This window comes from Hevea brasiliensis, chromosome 5 (genome assembly GCF_030052815.1).
Source record: "Hevea brasiliensis isolate MT/VB/25A 57/8 chromosome 5, ASM3005281v1, whole genome shotgun sequence".
Classification (NCBI taxonomy): Eukaryota; Viridiplantae; Streptophyta; class Magnoliopsida; order Malpighiales; family Euphorbiaceae; genus Hevea; species Hevea brasiliensis.
This window is the reverse complement of record NC_079497.1, coordinates 15,822,874-15,845,439: the sequence shown is the minus strand read 5'-3', so window position 1 is coordinate 15,845,439 and position 22,566 is coordinate 15,822,874. Positions and strand designations below refer to the sequence as shown.

The window sequence follows — 22,566 nt, the reverse complement described above, 5'->3', positions numbered from 1 at the left end:
TATATATATATATATATATATATATATATATATATATATATATATATATATATATACATATAAGTGATGCATGGGCATGCTTGAACATATAATAATATTGAAATTACAATTAAAATTAATATTTTACTCACAGTACACCGATGACTATTGTGGCTGCTGGACACAGAAAAATAGCTGATCTCGATCACCTAATAATTAAATTATAAATTTATTAATACTAAGTCAAAATAAAACTCAAAAGAGGCAATAGACAGCCTAATTCATGCCGAAAATCCGGCAGAATTTTCCCTATACCTGGGACCTACCCAACCTGCAAAAAGGCTCAAATAACACTTCTAAATTCAACTCATAGCTCATTATCATTATATGGCCCCTCCTGGGCCCTCCAACCCAAGCAATACTCAAAATCTTAAAAATTATGTTTTAGTCCCTATAATTGACATTTTGCAAAAATCCACTCAAACAAGCTCTAAAAATTCTAAAATTTCGCCCCGCGGTCTCTAATAATATTATAAGATTATTGCAAAAGGAATTATAATTTTTTGATCATCCATGAGTATTTTATGAATTTTATTCTAAATCAATATTAGTCGAAAATGAGCAACTTGGAGTTCGGGTTTACTTATGCCAATTCTGACACCTGGAACACGTCCAGAACGTTTGAAAATGCTAGGATTGACTGTAATATTGACCAAGTTATGAGACGGGCTGTTGGGCAGCCGGATCTAGCTGAAAATGCAGTCCCGACGCCAGTGAGCTATCCTCGCTCCGATCGCACCTAAATTAAGTCCAAATTTTGTTAATAATTATCATAAAATTATTTTTAAATTTTTGAAATTGAAAAAGTTCGAAAATCTCACCAAGTGATCTAGACCGTTCGATTATCGCCTTTTTCAAATGGTGTCCGATTGGAGCGGGACCAGTCCTATCTCAAACATCTCGTCGTCCTGAGTCCATCGGTGGCCTCGGATTTCCGATCCGACGGTCGGATCGCTAGAAAAGTAACCGAAAACCTAGAAACCCATATGATTTTCTTCCAACTTTCCCTCGCCGGTTCTCTTTCCTTCGGCCACCAAATGGAGTGCCACTTGTCTCATCTGAAAGTTCATCATCTTGGGAGTCCGTGGCACTTGAAATCATCGGAAATGGCCGCTGGAGTCGGCCGAAGCAACGCTGCGAAGTTGAGCCCTGGGTCGTGCGCTCTCCCTCTCTCCTCTCTTTCCTCTCTCCTTCTCTCTCTTTCTGCTATCTCCTGCTCATTCCGCCACACAGTAGTTGTTTCGCACGGGAAGGCCGGATACCTCACCCAAGACCGATGTTGGCCACGGATGAAAATGGGAGGGAGAAAGTGAGGGGGGAGAGTGGAGTCGGGGAGAGAGAAATGGGGGGGGGGGGGGGGCCGGCCTGCGGCGTTTTTGTTTTCTGCAGTTTTTTTTTTAACTTCTAATTACACAATTAGTCCCTCAACTTCTTAGAAATTTACAACTAGGTCCTAAATTATTTTATTATGTTAAAGTTTAATTTTAATTTTTAATTAATTAATTAATTAATTTATTGTTATTATTATTTTTAAATTTTTGGGTTGTTACATTGCTTATTTGCATAATCTAGGACCAAACTGGATGAAAGCAGAGGTGTGAAATGTGCTTGTTGCTTATTGGAGTTCTCCAGAGTGGCGAAAGAAGTCACAATCTGCTAAGATTAATAGAATGACAGTAAAAGATGGGTCAATTACAAAACATGCTAGTGGTTCAATCAAAATTGAGATTCATGAGGATTGATTAGTATAATTTTTTAATTTAAGTTATTTTTTATTTATAGTTATGTATTTTTTTGGTTGTAAAATTATTTAGTGTGAATTTTGTTGATTACTCAATATGATAATTTTTATTTTGTAGACAAAGAAGTTAGGTAGGCCACCAAATAAGATTGAAGTATTTCGAGCAACTCACACCAAAAAGGGTGTTGATGGTGTATTCATTGATGGCAAATCACAACGGGTCGATGTAAGTTTCTTTGAAAATATTAATTTTACCACAATATTTTTCCAATTTAATTTCATTGTCATTAAGTTGTATTAGATTATAATGTAAGATTATGTGTGTTGGCTATTCATTTAATAAGATATTACTGTATTTCATTTGTTTAGGAAGATTATGCAAGTGCAATTGTGGAGAAATATGGTTCTAATTCTGAATCCCCGCCAATATTTGATATGGATAAGTGAATAGAAGTATCCGGAGGCTTTAATAAAGGAAGGGTGTATGGTTTTGGGTCTTCTACAAATCTCAAATAAGTGGATCATCTACCTCTCAATCATGCACGTCTGCTTATCCTGGGTCATCTTCTTAACCTGCGATGACACAAGAGGAAATTCAATAACTTATAGATGAAAAAGCATCACGAATGAGGGCAGAGATGATGGTTGAAATACTTGATCAGGTGCGAAAGGAGTTAAAGACCACAGGTGGTACTCAGTTTGACATCTTCACATCCAACCACTTCAGAATCCACAAATCCATAGGATAATCTAGATAATTGACTATGCTATTTATATTTCCGTTTAAAGATAATATTATGTGCGGAATATTAATAGTATTTTTTTTAATATGATTGTATTTTAACTTATATTTTATTAATATTAGCTACTTTGCATGGATTATTTTACAACTTTATGAATATATACATTTTAATTATGCTGATTAGGAAAATCATAATTAATATATTGTATTTATTTATGGATTTTTTATTAATTTATTCTATAGGAATAACAAAATAATTAAAAAATAATAAATTTAATAATAAATAATATTACTTTTTTGACATATTTGCGACGAATTATCGATGAAATTTTAAAATTATTTAAAATTTTAAAAATTATTTCTGCATTATCGACAGACCATATAACTTTAACGATGGATTTAGTGATAAAATTAGATATAAATTTGTGACGGATTAGCGACGGCATTTTTCTGACGACACTAGTAACTGAAAATTATTTCGGTTTCATTTATATTAGTGACGGCATATTTTGTCGCTAATTCTCACGCTAAATATTAGCAACGGATAGAATTTTGGTAACAAAATTTTTTGACGAGTGTTTTAGCGATGAAAACGTATCCGTTATAAATCAATCGTTAAAATTTTTTGCGACGAAAACTAGCTCATCTGCGATGGATTTTTTTTCCATCGCAAATGGTCTGTTTTTTTGTGGTGAGTGAGTCGACATACAAGAGAATATGTAGAATGGAATTTTGGTTTAAGAAATTTTGATTTATTCAAGTCGTCTCTAAGAAGATTAAGTTTTAAATAAAAAAAAATATATTACAGAAATCAAATTTCGTTTAAAAAAAATTAAATCAAATTTTAATTAATAGAAAAAGAAAAATGTTTGTTGAGATAATTTATATTTTTTAGAGAGATTATTTATTATATTTAATGTAATCACAAAAAATAGATTTATATTTATATTAATAATAAAATTCGGAATATATATATTGATTTATGAAATAATCATTATTTTAACAAATTTAGTGCCCCACTGAAGAAGTGAATCCGACTTGGTGTGCGTATATATTACTTTGCTTTAACTCTTTGAATCTAATACTCTTAGTTGGTAATGAAAAAACAAAAAATACTAACATTTTCTTGTATTTTAAAAAAATTGTATAAAAACGCAAAGAAGAAGAAATAACTACTAACATTGGTTACAAAAAAGGGTGAATAATTAATTTGGAAGCAAAAGACAAATTTAACCCAAGAATATTCCAAGGAAACTTTGTCTAGTTGACATGAAACCTTAAATGAAATGCTTCATATATATATATATATAGACTATTCAGTAAAATATTCAATTTAATTTCTATATTTTTAGGAAAAGTTTAATTTAATTTATTTTTAATTTTTTATCAAAATTAATTCAGAAATTTTAATTCAAACTCAATTTAGGATAAAATGAAAAAGTTTAATTTCTTGATTTAAGCTCAAAAAATTTAAAAGTTTAATTTCTTGATTATTTTGATTTTTGGGTTAAATTAAACTTAAATTAAAATTTCTAGATTAAATTAAATAAAAAAATTTAAAAATAAATTAAATTGAACTTATTCACTATTTTAATATCACTGAATTCAAAATCATTGGTTATTGCGTTCTCTTTTAATTTGTTCTTAATAGTATTGCTCCTCTTTTGGTTAAAGGCATTGAAACTTGAAACAGCACAAATTTAAATTGGCCATGAAACCATCCAATATCCATACCACCAACTGAAATTTATAAAATGATCTTGGTAGTCTACAATTAATTGATCATTACTTTAATCAAATCAATTTAACTGAATATATTGATCAATTATATGTGCAACCTTTTGCAGTCTCTTTATGCTGTAGTTAATAGTTTAATTAAAGCCTCTATATTTGCTGCTTTGTCCTTTTTAATCTTGTAGCAGGGCTAGTCACCCTGCTGTAAGCTCATTCATTCTATTCTCCTCCATTACAAATTCGTCTATCTCACTCCTTAATGGAGATCATAACACTGCTAATTATGTTGATTCTTACAATGGCAATGCTGTCATGCAGCAGGCACGAAATAGCCTAGCCGCGCTGCCCTAACCGTGGCGGCACTCCGGTGCCATACCCACTTAGCACAGGCCCAAGCTACGGTGACCCACTCTACAAGGTTAGCTGCAAAGCGGGCTCATTATGGTTAAATGCCCTAAACGGATCGTCCTATCTCATCACATCCACCAACCCATTAACCCAACGGCTAATTATCCGCCCTCCAGGCTTCACAAACAACACTTGCATGTCAGTTGATCTTCCAAGCCAAGGCATTCGCCTAGACAGCAACCTTCCCTTCAATATTACTAGCAGCAATACTATAATTATCATTAACTGTTCTGTGTCAATTATGCCACTATATTTATCTCTGACTTGTTCGTCAACTAGCTAGTAGATGCCATGACTACATCAGAGAAAACGCAATCGCCAAAGCTGCCTGTGGGATCACCCCCATATGTTGTTGGTTTACGACTGGTGGATCTTTAAATGAATACTCTATTAGAGTTCTCCAGGACAGGTGTTCAGCATATCAAAGTTTTGTGAATTTGGATTTGGAGTCGCCAGTGAGCAAGTGGCCGGAGCCTGGGTTGGAGTTGGAGTGGCTGTTGCCTCAGGAGCCTGTATGCGAATCGGCAGTGGATTGCCATAGTATTTGCCAAATTCCATTTGTTTGCAGGATCCGGTCATGATCAGCGCTGGAAAGCAAAGGCGCTACTGCCGTGCTGGGTTCCGTTGGGATCCCATCTATGCGGTATGTATAGTGGGTAAGTAGACGTTTTTTGTCCTCCAAACTCTCTATTACTATAAAACTAAAGTGTAATGAAAATAAGTGTGCACATGATGTAAATTTCACCCTAAAAATTAGATCACATATACATTATAGATAACTTTTTTTTGCATTTTAGGTACTTTTAGGTGATAAGAAGATAGATCAAGCTTCAAAGATTCAGGGGCCAATGCTCACAAGAGATTCAGAATTTATTATATCTTACTAAATTGAGAGATGAATTTAGTATCAAAATAAAAAGCATGTGATTGCATGCAAAAACTTTTATGATTGATAAAACCATAAACCTTTTTCTTCTTGGAATTATTTGCAGGCGGGAAGTGTCAAGGAGGACATTGCCCTCAACGCGAGAGAAAAACTCCAATAATTGGTGGTATGTGTTACCTCTAATTGTATTTTTTTTATTAACGGTTTGATTATCAAATTAAAAATAAAAATTGAATTGCATATCCTAGTTAAGGTATCACAATTTAGAAATATTTATTTAGTGCGAGTATATTTGAAGTCGATTCTGACTTGCATTATAATAAAGTAAGGTGATTCTAAATTAATTGTTATCTAACAAGGTTCGGCCCTTGCTGCCGGTGCAATGCCTCTTGGAATCACAGTTACGGTTTTAGTATACAAAAACAGTAGTCGAAGAAAAGGAGAATTAGGCCAAGAAAGTTTAAGTAAGGTAGAAAGAATTATAAATGTCAGCAGCAGTGGCTTAATGCGAAGGATCTTCACATGCAAAAAAATAACAAGAGCGACAAACAATTTCTCAAGAGGCAATCTCCTCGGTTTTGGAGGATTTGGGGAGGTCTTCAAGGGTATTCTTCATGATGGAACCATCGCAGCCATCATGCGTGCCAAGGGTGGAAACACAAAGGGGATTGATCAAATTCTGAATGATGTTCGAATTCTATTCCAAGTAAACCATAGGTGCCTAGTAAAACTTCTGGGTGGTTGGGTTGAGCTGGAGCAGCCTCTCTTGGTTTACGAGTACATTCCTAATGGAACCCTTTTTGATCATCTCCATAAGACTGGAGGTTTCGACGGCAAAAGAGCCCCATTAACTTGGCAAGCATCGTAGGCTTGTCACTGCCCACCAAACAGCAGAGGGTTTTGCATATCTCCACTCCTCTGCCACACCACCTATTTATCGTCGTGATATTAAATCTAGCAACATTTTACTAGACAATGATCTCAATGCCGAAGTTTCTGATTTTGGGCTTCCCAGGCTAGCTGTGACTGATACAAGTCATATTACAACTTGTGCTCAAGGAACCTTAGGCTACCTTGATCCTGAGTATTACCTCAATTTTCAATTAACTGATAAGAGTGATGTTTACAGTTTTGTAGTTATGTTATTAGAGCTTCTGACCTCTAAAAAGGCCCTTGATTTTAACAGACTAGACGAAGATGTGAACTTGGCGGTTTATGGCAGAAAGATTTTGAAAGAAGAGAGATTATTGGATGCCATTGATCCTTTGCTTAAAGAAGGAGCTAGTAAGTTGGAGTTGGATACAATGAAGGCTTTGGGATCTTTAGCAGCAGCCTGTTTGGATGAGAAGAGGCAGAATCGGCCTTCAATGAAAGAAGCTGCAGATGCGATTGAGTACCTTATTAGTGTTCCTACAGCCGATCAGGTTTCAGACTCAACTAGGCAAATAATTACAGGATAATCCAATGCAAGGGCCTTGTATAATTTTAGCTTTACCGTTCTCTGCTGGGAAAGTTAATTTTAATGTCCCAAAAAGGATTTGCACACATGACAAAACAACTGTTCAATATTCAAAAGATCACCTTGCATTGAGTGGATTTCCATTTTCTGTATGATTTATGCCTTGATGTACTCAAAATAACACACTGCTTTGGCTACTCAAATTCTTATGAGACCATATGATCATCAATATCCATTGTAGCCTCATAGATGGTATATCATTCCATTGCACAGCCAAAGTCCAATTGCAGGGCCTAAATATATATGAAATAGACTAGCTCTTCAGTTTATGTGCTAGTATTAATGTGCAGGTGGCGTTAGGAATGTTAAAACTTATATATATTTTGATCTCTTACAAGGTTGAGTTTCTGATAATGTGATTTTGATTGATATTAAAATAGGTGAAATTCATATATTTATGTCTTAAATTCATAGTGAATAGCATAATTTCATGCTTATTTAAATCCAATAAAGGGAAGTCACTAAAGTGGTGCTTTAAAGATATTAAAATCTAGGCAAATTATTAGATACATTGAAAGTATTAAAAAATAGTGTTTTCTCTTTCTTAGAAAATTGAATTCTGCTTATAATATAAAAAGTGAGTCACACGTGATTGTGAGAGATGATGCATGTACACCAGGTGCACTTAATAATTTATCAAAAACCTATTCTTGGGTGCTAAACATAAGGCAAATCAATACTTGTTCATGCTTAAAATTTAATGGATTATATCTGAGGCTCATGATGTTAGAAATATTAAATTATATTATTGGATTCTCAGCACAAAATATAATGAGCTTGCATTTGTTCATTCTTTAAATCCAATAAATTTTGCATAAGTGGTATGTTAGATAAAGTTTGATGTACCAATCAAATTGTCATCAGCTAAAGTTAGTCCATGAGGTTTGACTGTATGTTTTTGTGCACTCTTTTATGTTTTTTCACTTAATATTATAGGACTAAGTTGAATTTTGGGTTGATCTATCTATTATAATTTTTAGGATGATTTATTTTTTTTTAATTTTTTTTGAATTTTATTAATAATAAAATTATGTTTTATCAAAACAAAACTTATTTCATAAAATTTTAAAAAATGAAAAGCCAAGTTGTAAAATCTTGAATTTTTGAGTTTAATAAATGGAGAACAAAATATAAAAACGTAATAAAATAAAACATGTATAATTGTTGTATAAAATATAAATTTTTGAAAATATGACTCATAATTTTTTAATTGATTTGAGATTATATTAGAACTGAGAGAGCGTGTATCGCGGTTCTAATTAATTAAACATATAAAACTGATTATTGATTCACTTGAGTGGAATTATATTGAATATTTGACAATATATTCCATGTTTTACTAAAAAATTAATCCTTATTTATCAATCACACATTGTATAACTAAATCCAATTCTCTCTAAGTATGTTCTTGAAAAAATTCAATTAAGGTTGAGTGATTTGTTGACAAAGGAATGTAGGGCTAATCAAATCTCAAATATAGTCCCATAGTTTGTTGATAAGAGGAATACCAGCTAACCAGATCCCAAATATGAGATCTCCTTGGAGATATGAACTTTTATATGGAAAGGCAAACATCTTTAATAAATTCTGAATGAAAGAGAAAGCAACATATGTATATCACTGTCCAAAAACATAATATTAGCACAAAACAAGAGTTATCAACTGGACAGTATTCATTAGAGTTTGAAGGCACATGTTGGCTCTTTTCCTCAGGAATTAATATATATGTGAGATAATTGTGTTTTCCAATAATTGTGAGCGCCATCGAGAAAAGGACGAGTGTGAAGTGAAAATAATGGGAAATTGTATGGAAATGCTCACTTTCGACTTGTTAATTAGGGAACAAAACTGTGGGATGCTAAACCAAATTTGGGTCTTGAAATCATAAGGAGACATGGAAAACGAATTCATGGAAGGTACTAGCACAGTGCACGTCAACAGATCATATCTATTTTATTCCACCTAATTTAAAAAAAAAAAAAAATTACATGGCCAAACCGTCCAGGACTACTCATTCCATCCACTCTGCAAGTTTCCTTGAGTTCGTTTAGCAATCGAGCACCGACACCCATGTGCCTTTTCTTTTGTATGCTTTTTTCGTCTCTAAGCATTGAACTTGCATATCTGCCCAGGAAAATGATAAACCATTTTGAGAGAACCTCAACCAGCCTTGTACAATGTAAGTTTTTGAAAGATGTTTTAGCTCTCCAACTAGGCAAATAACGACACTCCAGCTTTTGATTGAAAGACTAATTGTCCATCTCTTTGTTGTACAGAATATATAAATATTTGATGCTTAGATGAGTGTGTAGTGCTTAGAAATATGGTTGGAGTATTTAATAAAATATTGTATTATATATATATTTGTTAGGTATTTAGAGAGTTCAAAATGCTTAGAGAGAATATTTCTTGAAAAATATACTCATGGTTTTTTTTTTATTGAAAGAACATATTCACGGGCTCCATATTCAACTCAAAACCTTTCTCTCACTCACCCCATCTTTTTTTTTATATAGGAATTCTAACACTTTAATATATTCCCAACAATCTCCCATTCAAATATAAATCTCTTCCACATTGGGTTTATTGAGCCTGCTTCCCCTCGAATGGAAGTCTTTCTTTTAACTTGAATATTACGACATCATTAAAAGCCTAATTACTCCACCAAACCCACTCAAGCTTGCACTCCAAGAGCCACGTTAGAGTCATCACTTGTACCGAGAGTCTCCACTCTATGGGTTTGCTCTTCTCCAAAGGAGTGACATCCTGCTTCACTGGGCCTACTAGGAGTCTCCTGACTCTTCCATACACATATCAAAGTATCACCAGAATCACCGACCATTATCTCTATACTCATCGTTGCCGAACTATTAGCTTTGATACCATTTGTAGAATTGCGGAAAGTCCAAAGTGTAGAGAGAGAATTTTTTCTTGATAGTCTAGTAAAAAAACACATTCATGGACTTGACATTATATCTAACCCAAAATTTTAAGGCAATAGGTATTTGGGTCTTTTTCATTTATATGTCTAAAATATATTTACTTTTTCTAAATTTAAAGTTTAGATTAAGAACCTTAAAACTTAGTGTCCATTTGACATTATAATTAGAGAGCCAAAATTGTTTTTCAATTAAAAAAATCATTTTAAATATTGTTCAAAAAAGTAGTTTGAAATAAGTTATTTTATTAATTTAGTATTCTATTTTAAATTATTTTTTAATATTCTCAAATTAATATATTTATAAAAATATTTTTCTACGTAAAAAAAAATTCAATAGCAATGTCAAATCTTGATTATTTTATATTAAAAATATAGTGAATATTGCCTATTATATCTTATGTTTGAAATATTTAATTAATGAACGAGGGTTATCAAAATTTAAATTCTGTACCTTTTAATCCGAAAGACTTTTAATAACATGTGAAAAAACTACTCAACTTAAAATAAGTGGGCCAAGTCTGGAGTGGGGAGAGAATGGGCTTGCCTAACGAGCCGGTTTGTGACGAACTGCATAGACTTGTTGAACTCCAAATGTTTGCTTGATCCGATGAGCTTTGGGCAGAAAGGTGCTTTTTGTGATGCTGGATTTAGTTGGGATCACATCAATGGAATATTGGGTCAAAGTAAGTATCGATCCTTTGCTAGAATGCTTTTAATTTTCATTAATTTCCAACAATTTTCTCAGTTGATTTGTGCTTTGGCTCTTTAGATTATATTTTTTCAACCGAACCTATAATGTAATCAGAATTATATTATTTACATGATTTATTACCATTATTATTGTGTTGTCATTGCACGTATTGAGTAAATTATATATATATATATATATACATATATATATATATATATATATATATATATAAACATTATAATTTAATCTATAAAATTTGATAAAATTTATAATTTAGTCGTTGTCGTTAAAAATATTTTATTTTATTGATAATTTAATCCTTGAGATTTAGTTAAACTTACAAATTAATTTTAAAATCAAGCAATTAGTCATTGACATTTTAATAAATATACGAGTTAGCCCCTACCATTAGAATTATGATTAATTTTTCATTAAATTTAGTAAAAATACCAAATACCTTTTAACTCTATTTTCAATCTAAAAAAAATTAATTCTTGAAATTTTATTTTAATAACAATTTGCGCCCATATTCATATATTTTTTTTCTTTTTTATATATAACAATATAATATAGGAAAATATTTATCAATTATATATATATATATATATATATATATATATATATATATATATATAATTCTTTATATATTATTAAAATAATAATTAGATAAATATAATTTTATAAAATTATAAAGGCTTATTCATAAATAGTTATAATATTTAAGGATTAATTTACAAAAAATATGGATGATTTTGTAATTAACTAAAATTTTTAAGGACCTTATAGTAATTAATCTATATTTTAATAATTTAAATTAAAACTTTTTTAATTCAATAGGATCCACGTTTTAAAAACACATGAACTAAATTATTAATAAAACAAAACCTTAGGAACTAAATTATTAAGAAAATAAAACATTTCATATTAGAAATAAAGATAAGGGCATTTTGATCATTTTTTTAAAAATTAATGGTAGCTTAATAAAATTTTAACAGTATGAACTAAATTGTTGATTTGATAAAATTTTAGAGACTAAATTACTTAGTTTTAAAAATATAGAGACTAAATTATAAATTTTATCAAATTTTAAGGATTAAATTATAGTTTACCCGAAAAATAAAAGTTATCACTTCATTGTATTGCATTAACCAAACATAAAATTAGAAGGACCATTACACAAAATTTTTTTTAAGTTTCATTATATATTTAATTACATTATATTTAATCACACCTTATCAAATATAGGTTGAATTATTTTGAAATTAAATAGGTAGAATAAAAATCTTCAATAATTGTTCATATAGGCTTTTTTTGGAATAAATCATTTATTAAAAAGAAATTAACTTTTATTTTTATTTCTTTTAAAATATATATATTTTTAAATTAAAAAAAAATAAAATTATTTCATTCTAAAAATGAAATAACCAAAAAGAAATTAATTGAATTAAATAATCATAAAATTCTAATTTGAAATAGGGGATATAGCAATATTAATATGACAAGAGAGAATTTCTCTTCTGGAAAGTTACTTGCCAGATTCAGTTTTGAGTATATGATGTAAAAGGTCTTAATAAGTTTTCACTCTATTCATGTAGATTTGAAATGCTGCCCCGGGAAAGCTTGCAAAAAACGAAAGAGACTGCATTCTTTGCTGGTATGCAATAGCACCGAAGCCCCTTTTTTTGGCGCGTAATGTCATAATTTTATTCCTTTTGTTCAATCCTTGGTATTTTTGGATCTCGTATATGAATTCCAAGCTATTGAATTGCAATTCAAATAATTGTTCATGTGTGGGCCTAGCCGGCGGAGTAATCCTACTGGTAGTCGTAATTGGATTCTGCTCTACAAGCAGCATTACAACTCAAAAAGGGCACAAAAGAATTTGATATCTAATGCAAAACATAGTGGCAAGTCAGCCAGGATTTCACAGGCAAAGAGATGATGAAAGTAACCAACAACTTCTCCAAAATTTATGCTTTACATGAGTTGTGAGACTTCTGGGGTGCTGCGTTGAGCTTGGGTTGCCTATTTGGATTGACGAGTATATCCCTCTTTTTTTCTTTGTGAAGGCCCAAGAGAACCCTCTTTGAGCACCTGCATTGTTACCATTCCAGTAAGTGGACTCTTCTCACATGGCGACGCAGGCCCAAATTGCACATCAAACCGCACAAGGCCTAGCATATCTACGCTCTGCAGCTGCGCCTCCTCCTTATCATCGCAATGTGAAATGCGGCAACATTTTACTAGACGAAAGGCTTAACGCCGAAGTTCCCAATTTCGGGCTTTCTAGGCTGGTGCAGACAAACGAAAACAACGATAGCCATGTATGCACCTGTACATTGGTTACCTTGGTCCAGAATATTGCCTTAACTTTCAGCTAACAGACAAGAGCGGGTGATGCATGTTTACAGCTTTGGAGTTGTTGACTTCTAAGAAGGCTATTGATTTTAATAGAGAAGATGAAGATGGGAACTTGGTGGTTTATATGAATGAGATAATGGACAAAGACAGATTGATAGATGTTATTGATCCAGTTCTTACGAAGAGTGGAAGCAAGTTGGAATTGGAGATGATGAAAGTATTGGGATCTCTGGCAGCTGCTTGTCTGGATGACAAGAGCCAGAATCGGTCTTCAATGAAAGAAGTAGCAGATGAAATCGAGTACATTATTGGAATTAATGCAGGAAAGGATTCTAAATCATATTTATCGGTAGTGCATGAATAAGTGCTGCAATGAATTTTGATAAAACTCGTTTCTTCTTTGCATTTGTATTACTTTGATCCATTGTTTAAATTCTAATATCAGAAGAGGCTATTCTATATCGACCCAATAATTCTACCACTCACATTAAGGCAAGTAGACAAAATCAGGTCTTCTGATGTCTAATTGGGAAAATAACATGAAATACTGTAACCTTTCCTCTACAACTTAAGTGCAAGTAATTCTTACAGCTTCACTTGAAGAACTTAGGGGAAACTGGGTCTAGTTTTATCTTTGTTGAACCAATCCACTCGAAGAATGAGATTGTCATAACCATAACCATTGAGCTTGTCAATTGCCTTCTGAGCATCTTCCTTGTTGACAAAATTGACACGTCCGAAACCTCTGCTCAAACCAGTCTTGTAATCGGTGGCAACAAACACACGAGTTAATTTTCCAAATGGACTGAAGAGATCATACAAGTCAGCTTCGCAAGTGTCCTCCGAAAGGAAGTTGACTCTCACAGAATTCTCATCATTCCTATGCCTAGTATCTTCTCCACTGCTTCGTTGAGCGCCCGCTCTCATGCTTGGTGGAATGTAATGGTTTTTGTTGCTAGAAGAAGCAGCAGTAGCATCTGCTGAAGAAGGCCTGTTATTATAGAGCACTCCCAGCTGTGCTGCAAGATCCTTGTAAGGGCATCTTGATGTCCAGTGGTCACCATTCTTACCGCAAGTCCTACATAACATACCTCTGTTTGCAAGCTGAGCCAAGGAGTCTCCTAAAGTCTCCGTTTTCTCTGCTTTAGTTCCTGTTTCCAATTCCAATAGGCTATCAATAATCTCAACTGGAAAATTAATTCATAGTCACATGAATTAAACACCAATGTTAATTGTTAAACATTACTCATCTCAATCCTAAAGGAATAAATAGAAGTGATGAAGAGTGATATCATCTATGCAAATCAGTTTTGTTTTCTAAAGTCAATTGTAATATAAGTCATGAAATACATGACCCCTATTTGCAATACCAAAAACAAAAGTTTCCTTTCTTCTTGCATAATTGGCTTTCACAGAAGTCAAACAATAAGTTCATGATCCATGGCGAACTAAGTTTACACAAGAATCTCTCACAAAGTCGAGAATCTCATGTATTAAACATGTCCCTTAATCTTGCATTTAATTTAAAGAAACCCCAACAGATGTAGTACTAAAGATTCAATGAACTCATTTCAAGAAACCCCAACAGAGTACTAAAGATTCCATAAACGCTTCTCAAAGCATGTCAAACAAAGGCTAATTCATGATTGAGTTCCAGTACATTCTCCATCAAGAAGGCTTTATAGTTAACTAAGTATAATGCTTCGCATAGCATAAATCGCTAACCAAAGAAACAGATAATAAACCCTAATTATCAAGTCATTAACCACATTTCCAAATTATGAACAAAAATGGCATAAAAGAAAGTGCTAGAATAGAACCTTTATCCTTGGGCCTCTGGAGAAAAACCTCTTCCGTAGAAACCATAGTGAGCCTGCTATTTTCGTCTTCATTCGCTGCATCACCAAACTTGGGCCACAACCGCCTCTCTGCCGCTGCTTTACTGCGCAAAACCCGGCGAACTCGAGTTGTGGTAACGACTTTAATGATCTCTTCTTTTTCATTGAACTTGTGCTCGATAACCTTCTTAATGCCATTCTCGTCTGGTCCAATTATTTGCCGAGGAAGAAGGAAGTCGAGGTCGTCTCCAACGACGTCTTCTCCAAAGACGTCTGACCACCGGGACTTGTTTGGTGGCGTCACCGTCCGTTTGTCCATGCTGTAGTTTGTTTGAGGGGGTTTCGGATGTATTGAGCAATGAACCAAGAGCTTTACCGCACAATAACCGTACTGTACAGGACGTGGATTAGTCCTTCTTTGTGATCAAGCCAATAGTGGATATACGAATAATAATAATAATAGCTCGTTACATACAAAGAAAAATTATTTTATTAAAGAAAATAAAGTGATTTAATATAAATTTACAATTAATTTCATAAAATTTTTATAAAATGATTTTTTTTTCTGTAAATTAATTAATTATAAAAAATATATTAATTTAATAAAAAAAATTTACCTCACATAAAAATACATATATAATATTTTTTTAAAATATTTAATAGGTAATATTTAATAAACCCTAAACTTTTTCTTATGATTTTTAATATAATTTGCCACATATAATTTTATTTATTAGAGGCTTTTTTTTTTTAAAGATTCCATCTTAAAAAAAATTACCATATAAGGGTGACTTTATATTTATTTACTAAAGATGGTACTTACTAACTAACTATATATTTATTTACTAAAGTTAATATAACTAAGTTTCTAATTATTAAAAAATAAAAAAAAAAATAAAATCATTGAAAGTAAAAAAAAAATAAAAAGTAGCTTGAAACTAGTTTTAATAACATCATGTTATTCTAAATAGCATTCAATTACTTTAATTATTTTTTTTATTTACTTTTTCAATTGCATTCACACCCACATAGCATAATTCCCCATCTACACTCACACTTACACAGTGCAATTATTTGATTACCTAATAATGTGATATAAAAAATATTAATAATTATAAATTATAAAAAGAATTAAAAATATAAATATTATTTTTAAGTAAAAATTAATAAAATTATTATATTGAATGAATAATATTAAATATTTTATAAATAATTGAAAATTGTTACTTAATAATTTAGTGTATCAAGTAGCATTACATACAGAGGTGTGCAAACGGTCGGTTTGGTTCTGAAACGAATCGAATCGATAAAATCGAAAATTAAAAATAAAAAATTTTAAAAATCGAATCAAACTGATTAATAAGAGAAAATTGAATCAAATCAAATCGATAAATATCGGTTCGGTTTGATTTAAAACCAATCAAATCAAAATTTATAAATTGAGCATTTGATTTTTAACTGGGTTCGGTTCGGTTTTAAACAAATCGAACCTAAATCTTAGGGTTCGGTTCGATTTTCTTTGATTTTCTTGATATATATATATTAATAATTTCAGTTCGGTTCGATTTTTTTGATTTTTTGTGAAAATAACTGAACCGAATCGATTAATTAAAATTATCAAAATTATAAACTAAATCGAACCGATTGAATTTTAAAACCAAATTGATTAAACCAAATTGACTCAATTTGATTCAATTTTACTGCATAAGCCTCAAGTTGGCTGCAAAATCTCCATTTTTACAGCCCGTTTTTCACACCCAACAATATTGCACAACAGTTCCGTAAAAACATATCCTTTAAATAATAGTTTCTAATTATTGTTGTATTTTGCTAATTATTTAACTTTTATCTATATGTTAGAAAAAAATTAATTAAATGTCAATATATATCAAGATAATTAAATTTTTGTCTATATGCAAAAAAAATTAATTAAATCCCAATTGAAAAATTAATTAAATTTTTCGTCAATTGTTTCACTTTCATAATTTTTTATTTATTTTTTATATTTTATTATCTAATTATCAACTTTTTCTTATAATTATTAGAGACTAACTATTATAAACTAATAATCAAAATTTTTTATTATTAAATATTGAAACTATATTTAAAATATTTATACTTAACTTTTATTTTAATTATTTAATTTCATATTTCATAAATATTAATTTAATTTTTATAAATCAAACCATTTATTTTTAATTAAATTATTTCAATAATTATTCATTAATATTATTAAATGCAAATCCAAATAACAAGTATCATTGTTTAATATTTTATTAAATTAATAAATACCATACTATAAGAACGTTCAATTAATTATAAAATATTTAATATTATTCATCAACAATAATAATTTTATTAATTTGTTATGATAATATTAATAAACATTTACTCATAAATAATATTTGTATTTTTTAAATTTTTATACTCTGTGATTATTAAATTTTTTATATCACATTATTAATTTATCAATAATTGTGCTGTGAGTGTGAGTCTGGGTGGGAGAATTGTCTAGTGTGAATGTGAGTGTAAGTGAGAGAGTGAAAAAAAAAAATTAAAATAGCTAGACACTATTTTTTTTTAATATATTTTTGGGTTAATTCTCAAAAAAATTATGAAATTTACTAATTTTTATAATTAAATCTTAAAATTTACATAATTACTAATTAAATCCTCACATTTGATTGATGCATCAAATTGACTCGACTATCAATAAATCATTAATATGTAGTACTTAATAGATAATTATAATAGTTTTTATTTTAACTATTTTAGTTAGGAGTTATATCTTATAAACTGTTAATAGCTGATATTAATAGGAAATTGATTTAGGAGAATAACTATTCTTTTTTCCATAGTTTGATTCATCTTATAATGCCTGGGAGAATGAGCTACTTATATATTTGTTTCAGCAAAGAAATGCTCTGAAGAATAAAGTTACAAAATTAGGAGGAGATTAACAATAAAATCAATGAGAAATAAATGCAAGTGAAAAGTTTGATAAAAATAATACACTGATTATTAATTTACAAAGCAAAGCTGAAGTATTAATAAAGACAAAAAATAAATTAAGGATGAAATAGTTTATTTCAATAAAGAGTTTACTATGCAGAGGAGAAAGAATTTGATTTTGTTTTATTTTTCTCTATTTCTAGAGTTATATTATATTGTTATGCATATTTATAATAATAGTGAATAAATTTTATTAATGAGATTTGAATGTATAAATTGATTAGAATAGGATCGGGTAATTATACCAACTGAACAAAATTAACTTAATAATTTATTTCTGATTTATTGAAATATATTAATAGTTTATTGACAATCAGATCAATTGAGATATTAATAAAAATATAAATATTTAATTAGTAATTATATAAACTACAAAATTTAATTGTAAAAATTGATAAGCTTGATGATATTATTTACAATTAATTTTTTTGTTTTAACTTTACCGTTAATCATACTAGTTTTTCCTTCCTCTTTTCCAGTTCAGTACAAATCACCTCTCTTGGCTAAATAAGTCTAAAGTCACTCCGGCAATTTTTTAAAATGCAACTTTTTGGAAAAAAAAAAATTAATAATTTTTTTTAAATATTATATGTTTTTTTATATGAAGGAAGTTAATAATTTTTTCTTAATTAATGATTTTATAAAAAAAAGTATCCGTTTAAAAAAAATTCATGAATTATAAAATTTTATTAAATCATCTTATTTTTTATAATAAATAATTTATAGATGGATTTCAATCAGGACATTCTGTTTTTGAGAAATTATTTTATATAATTACAGTTTTTTTTATGTATGTGGGATTCATATTCTATATTTTATTAAGTAATTAAAATTTTAAAAGTGTAAGATGTATTATTTTTAAGTACACTTAAAGTATTTTATAATTAGTCTTCTATTTTACAAAAAAAAAAATAAATCAAAGATTTCTTAGAGTTGAGAGAACTGTCGGATCTAGCCTCCTAAAATTGTGGGGTTAAAAAGTAAAAAATAATTAATAAAAATTTAATTGTTTCATTAAAATAATATAAAAATATCATTTTTATTCATATTTCTCTAATTAAAATAATGATAATGAAAAATAGCACTTTATATATTTATAATTTATTAATGTTAGGCATTAAATTGCATTTATCGCTCTTTTTATCAAATATTTCATGTTTCGGTCTCTTCTTTTTAAATTTTGAATCAAACCAAATTAAAATTATGATTTAGTTTAGTTTAAATAATGAATTGAAAAAGAAAAATTATTATTTAATTCTTACACACTTTAATGAAGTTACCTTTACTTTAAAAAAGCATTATTGAAATTACCTTTACTTTAAAAAAAAATTTATTATTTAATTTCTTTATTTTTAATTCGTCTATTTAGTTCTTACCTCGATTTTCGATTAATAACAATCAAATTATAATTTAATTCTTACGATCTTTAATGAAATTACCTTTACTTTAAAAATACATTATTGAAATTACCTTTACTTTAAAAAAAATTTTATTATTTAATCTCTTTATTTTTCATTTGTCTATTTGATTTTTACCTCAATTTTTTGATTAATAACAATCAAATTATTATTTAATTCCTTCATTTTATAATGAAACTAATTAGTTGGTTAATATATTTTAAAAAATGTATTAAATAATCCTTATAATTTAAATTCTATTTACCCTAATTATTTTTCAAACTGCACTAACCTATTCACCTTATTTCACTATCTCACCTCCCTTATTTCTCTTTTTTCGTATATTTTTCTTTCCACATCCACACCATTCCCTCTCTGATTCTCTCTCTATTTTTCATCTTTTGATAGAAAATTATGCAAACTGTTAGCACATAAAAGATAATTGGTTTCCCCAGATTTCCAAATAATTAAGGCAATAATGTAAGAAAATTGTTTTCCAATAAAAAACACAAAAATAAAATGATGTTCAGGGAATTGAATGAAAATATTTGAATAATTTTTTTAAGAAAATGCAAATTCATATTTAGTATCCACATAACAAAATTTTCATTTTCATCCAAAAATATATTTTTAAAATATAGAAATCACTTAATTAGTTTTATTAAAATAGAAAAAATAAATAATAATATTTTTAAAAATACATAGCTCAATTAATTAATTTTATAAAAATAAAAAATTAATTAATAATTTAATTGACATTAAAATCTATTAACTAATAGAGAATTTAATAGAGAATTTAACAAATGAAATATATATATATATATATATATATATATATATATATATATATATATATATAGTTCAAAATACAAAATTAAGTAATTAATTTAAAATATAGAAATGAAATAATAATTTTTTCTCTGAAAACAAATATTCCAATTATGAATCATCTCAACTTAAATCGTATTGAAATTAAAATCACATTCCGACCCGTAAGAAATTAAACCCAATCTATCAACGACAAAAAGGATTTTTTTTTTATTTTATTCACTTTTGTAAGATTTATCAGACTATGAAATTACTGAAATTTTTAGAAATAAAACTTTTGATGAAAATCAAATTTGAAAAACTCAATTATAACGGAAATTGTAAATGCAACTTCAAAGAAATTTTCGAGAGAAAATTTATTTGCAAGCATGCAAATATTTTGAGTATTAAATTAATGCTTTGTAGATACTAAAGACATGCTAAAAGCAAATAACTTCATTATATTTTCTCTATTCTAATTATTCATCTCCTATAATTATAAATCTATTATAGCTAAGAAAATATGAATTAAATATATAATTTGACTTTTATTAATTACTTAATTAAAATTCTAATTTCTAACTAAAAATATACATTTAATTTGAGGGGAATGAAAATTTAAAAAAATGAGGCAATTAATACTAATAAATGGAAGAATTTATTCCATAATATATAACATATTTGAATGACTTGCCTAGGCTCCCGAAGAAGCAATCAAAGTTGAAAGACATAATCGTAATCAAGGTTGATTGAAAACTTTACTTCTTTTTATTATTTTCTTTGAACTGTAATCTTTGTTCCTTTTGTAGCATGGGCAAAAGGTACTTGTGGATTGGTAACAAGATCCAATACAGGAATGTAATATTTTTTTAGCCCATACATTCTTTGATCTTATTGAACTGAAGCCCACCCCTATTGATAAAGACGCCAATAGAGAACAAGCTTCAAACCCCAAAGTACCTGACCTGTACTTGAAGAAGCATCATTGGATGGCATTCCACCATGGGAAGAAGAATCGTGTGGAGAATATAGGACAAAGATGTCTAATTTGTTTTCGTATAGAAGATGTGATTGGTAAATTATGCCAACGGATATGCTAGTTATCTTTTTTCTTATTAAAGAAAAATATATGCCCAAACTTAGGAAGGGACACATTCCTTAATAAATTGTGACAATTTTATTCAGGTAGGTTAATTTTTGTAAGTCTATTATCTCAATTTTACTTAAAGGTATAATGATAATTTGTGGAACTCCTTTTTGTAATAATATGTAAATTTTGCTATTACACTACTATATTTTGTCACTTAATATTTTCTAATATAAAAGAATTGTTATTACCTTTTATATTTAATAAAATATTTATCTGAATAGTATTGGACCCTAAATGATATTTATGAGATATTAATGTAAACTAGGCTTTCTACAAGCTTAAGGGATTTTAAGCTAACATAATCTCTAGCACTAATAACAGTATGGAATTAGGTCATCTCTTTTAAATAAATGTTTTTCTTAATGCATACATATGCATCCATGCATCATGATTTATATTATTTGATATTTTTGCATCTTTAGGATTATCCATATAAATGTATATTTTCATGTTCATGAATTTGTATTATTTCTTGTGTTGTACCGATAATTTATAAATAACTCATTTGTTCCTAATTGGAAATGATATGATGATAAAGGAAATTAATAGCATACATTCCTAATGAGTTCATTATGTTATGAGATAACCGGATAAGATAATTCTATATCTTGGCCCTGCTTGATTGATATGAAATGATAAGATGTCTCAAAAAGCTTCTATAATGGGTTGGGCACCTTGAATATATGATTACAATAATGGCATGGTTAGGGAGCCATTAGTAACATGGATTAGCTTGATGTGATTCATTTGTGCTATCAAACCATTAGGATTGCTACATTACACAGAGGCCTTGCCTTCTAAGAAAAATGACGTGAGTTACCCTTCAAGATCCCCTATTAATTGTGAATATAAGTGTGTGAGTGGCTTATATAGATTAACATGCCTTGGTAAAGTCATCATAATTTTATCAAGAAGTGTGTCCTATAACTAAGCCAGTTGTGTGCATGCGTTTAATTAATCTTTGGAAAAAAGAAAGGTGGGGGAGTAAACGATGAGGTCTTGTTAAAGCCAGAAATTGAGATTGTCTTGTTACATTTATTTAGAGGTGGCCTACACTTGGTTCTTTTTCTTTCTCAGCCATGGTAATTCTTTTCCATTCTTGACCAACCACTAACTCCAATAGGTAATAGGATTAGAATAAACTTTCTCTTTTCATCAATTCCATCATGATGATGTCCATCAAACTAGAGTTTCAGCTTTGCTGCTCGTTCAATTGTCCTCAACATGGATTTCTGCTTTATGGAGAGGTGATTAAGGAGTCCAAAAAATCCTTGGAAGCTTAACCATAGTCCTAAGCCGA

General features: G+C 29.4%; 1 protein-coding gene and 2 pseudogenes across 1 annotated transcript; 2 read left to right on the top strand and 1 right to left on the bottom strand.

Annotated features, from left to right (window-relative positions):
• The first annotated feature begins 4,424 nt into the window (after window positions 1-4,424).
• On the top strand, window positions 4,425-7,317 carry LOC110666888 (wall-associated receptor kinase-like 20; annotated as a pseudogene).
• Window positions 7,318-10,027: 2,710 nt separating this feature from the next.
• LOC110666889 (wall-associated receptor kinase-like 20) lies at window positions 10,028-13,426 on the top strand (annotated as a pseudogene).
• Window positions 13,427-13,472: 46 nt separating this feature from the next.
• On the bottom strand, window positions 13,473-15,307 carry LOC110666890 (uncharacterized). Its single transcript, XM_021827542.2, has 2 exons — window positions 14,883-15,307; window positions 13,473-14,213 (listed from the first exon to the last, which is right to left on the bottom strand). The coding sequence occupies exons 1-2, from the start codon at window positions 15,217-15,219 to the stop codon at window positions 13,669-13,671; spliced, it is 882 nt and encodes a 293-aa protein (XP_021683234.1). The 5' UTR covers window positions 15,220-15,307; the 3' UTR covers window positions 13,473-13,668.
• Window positions 15,308-22,566: the final 7,259 nt, after the last annotated feature.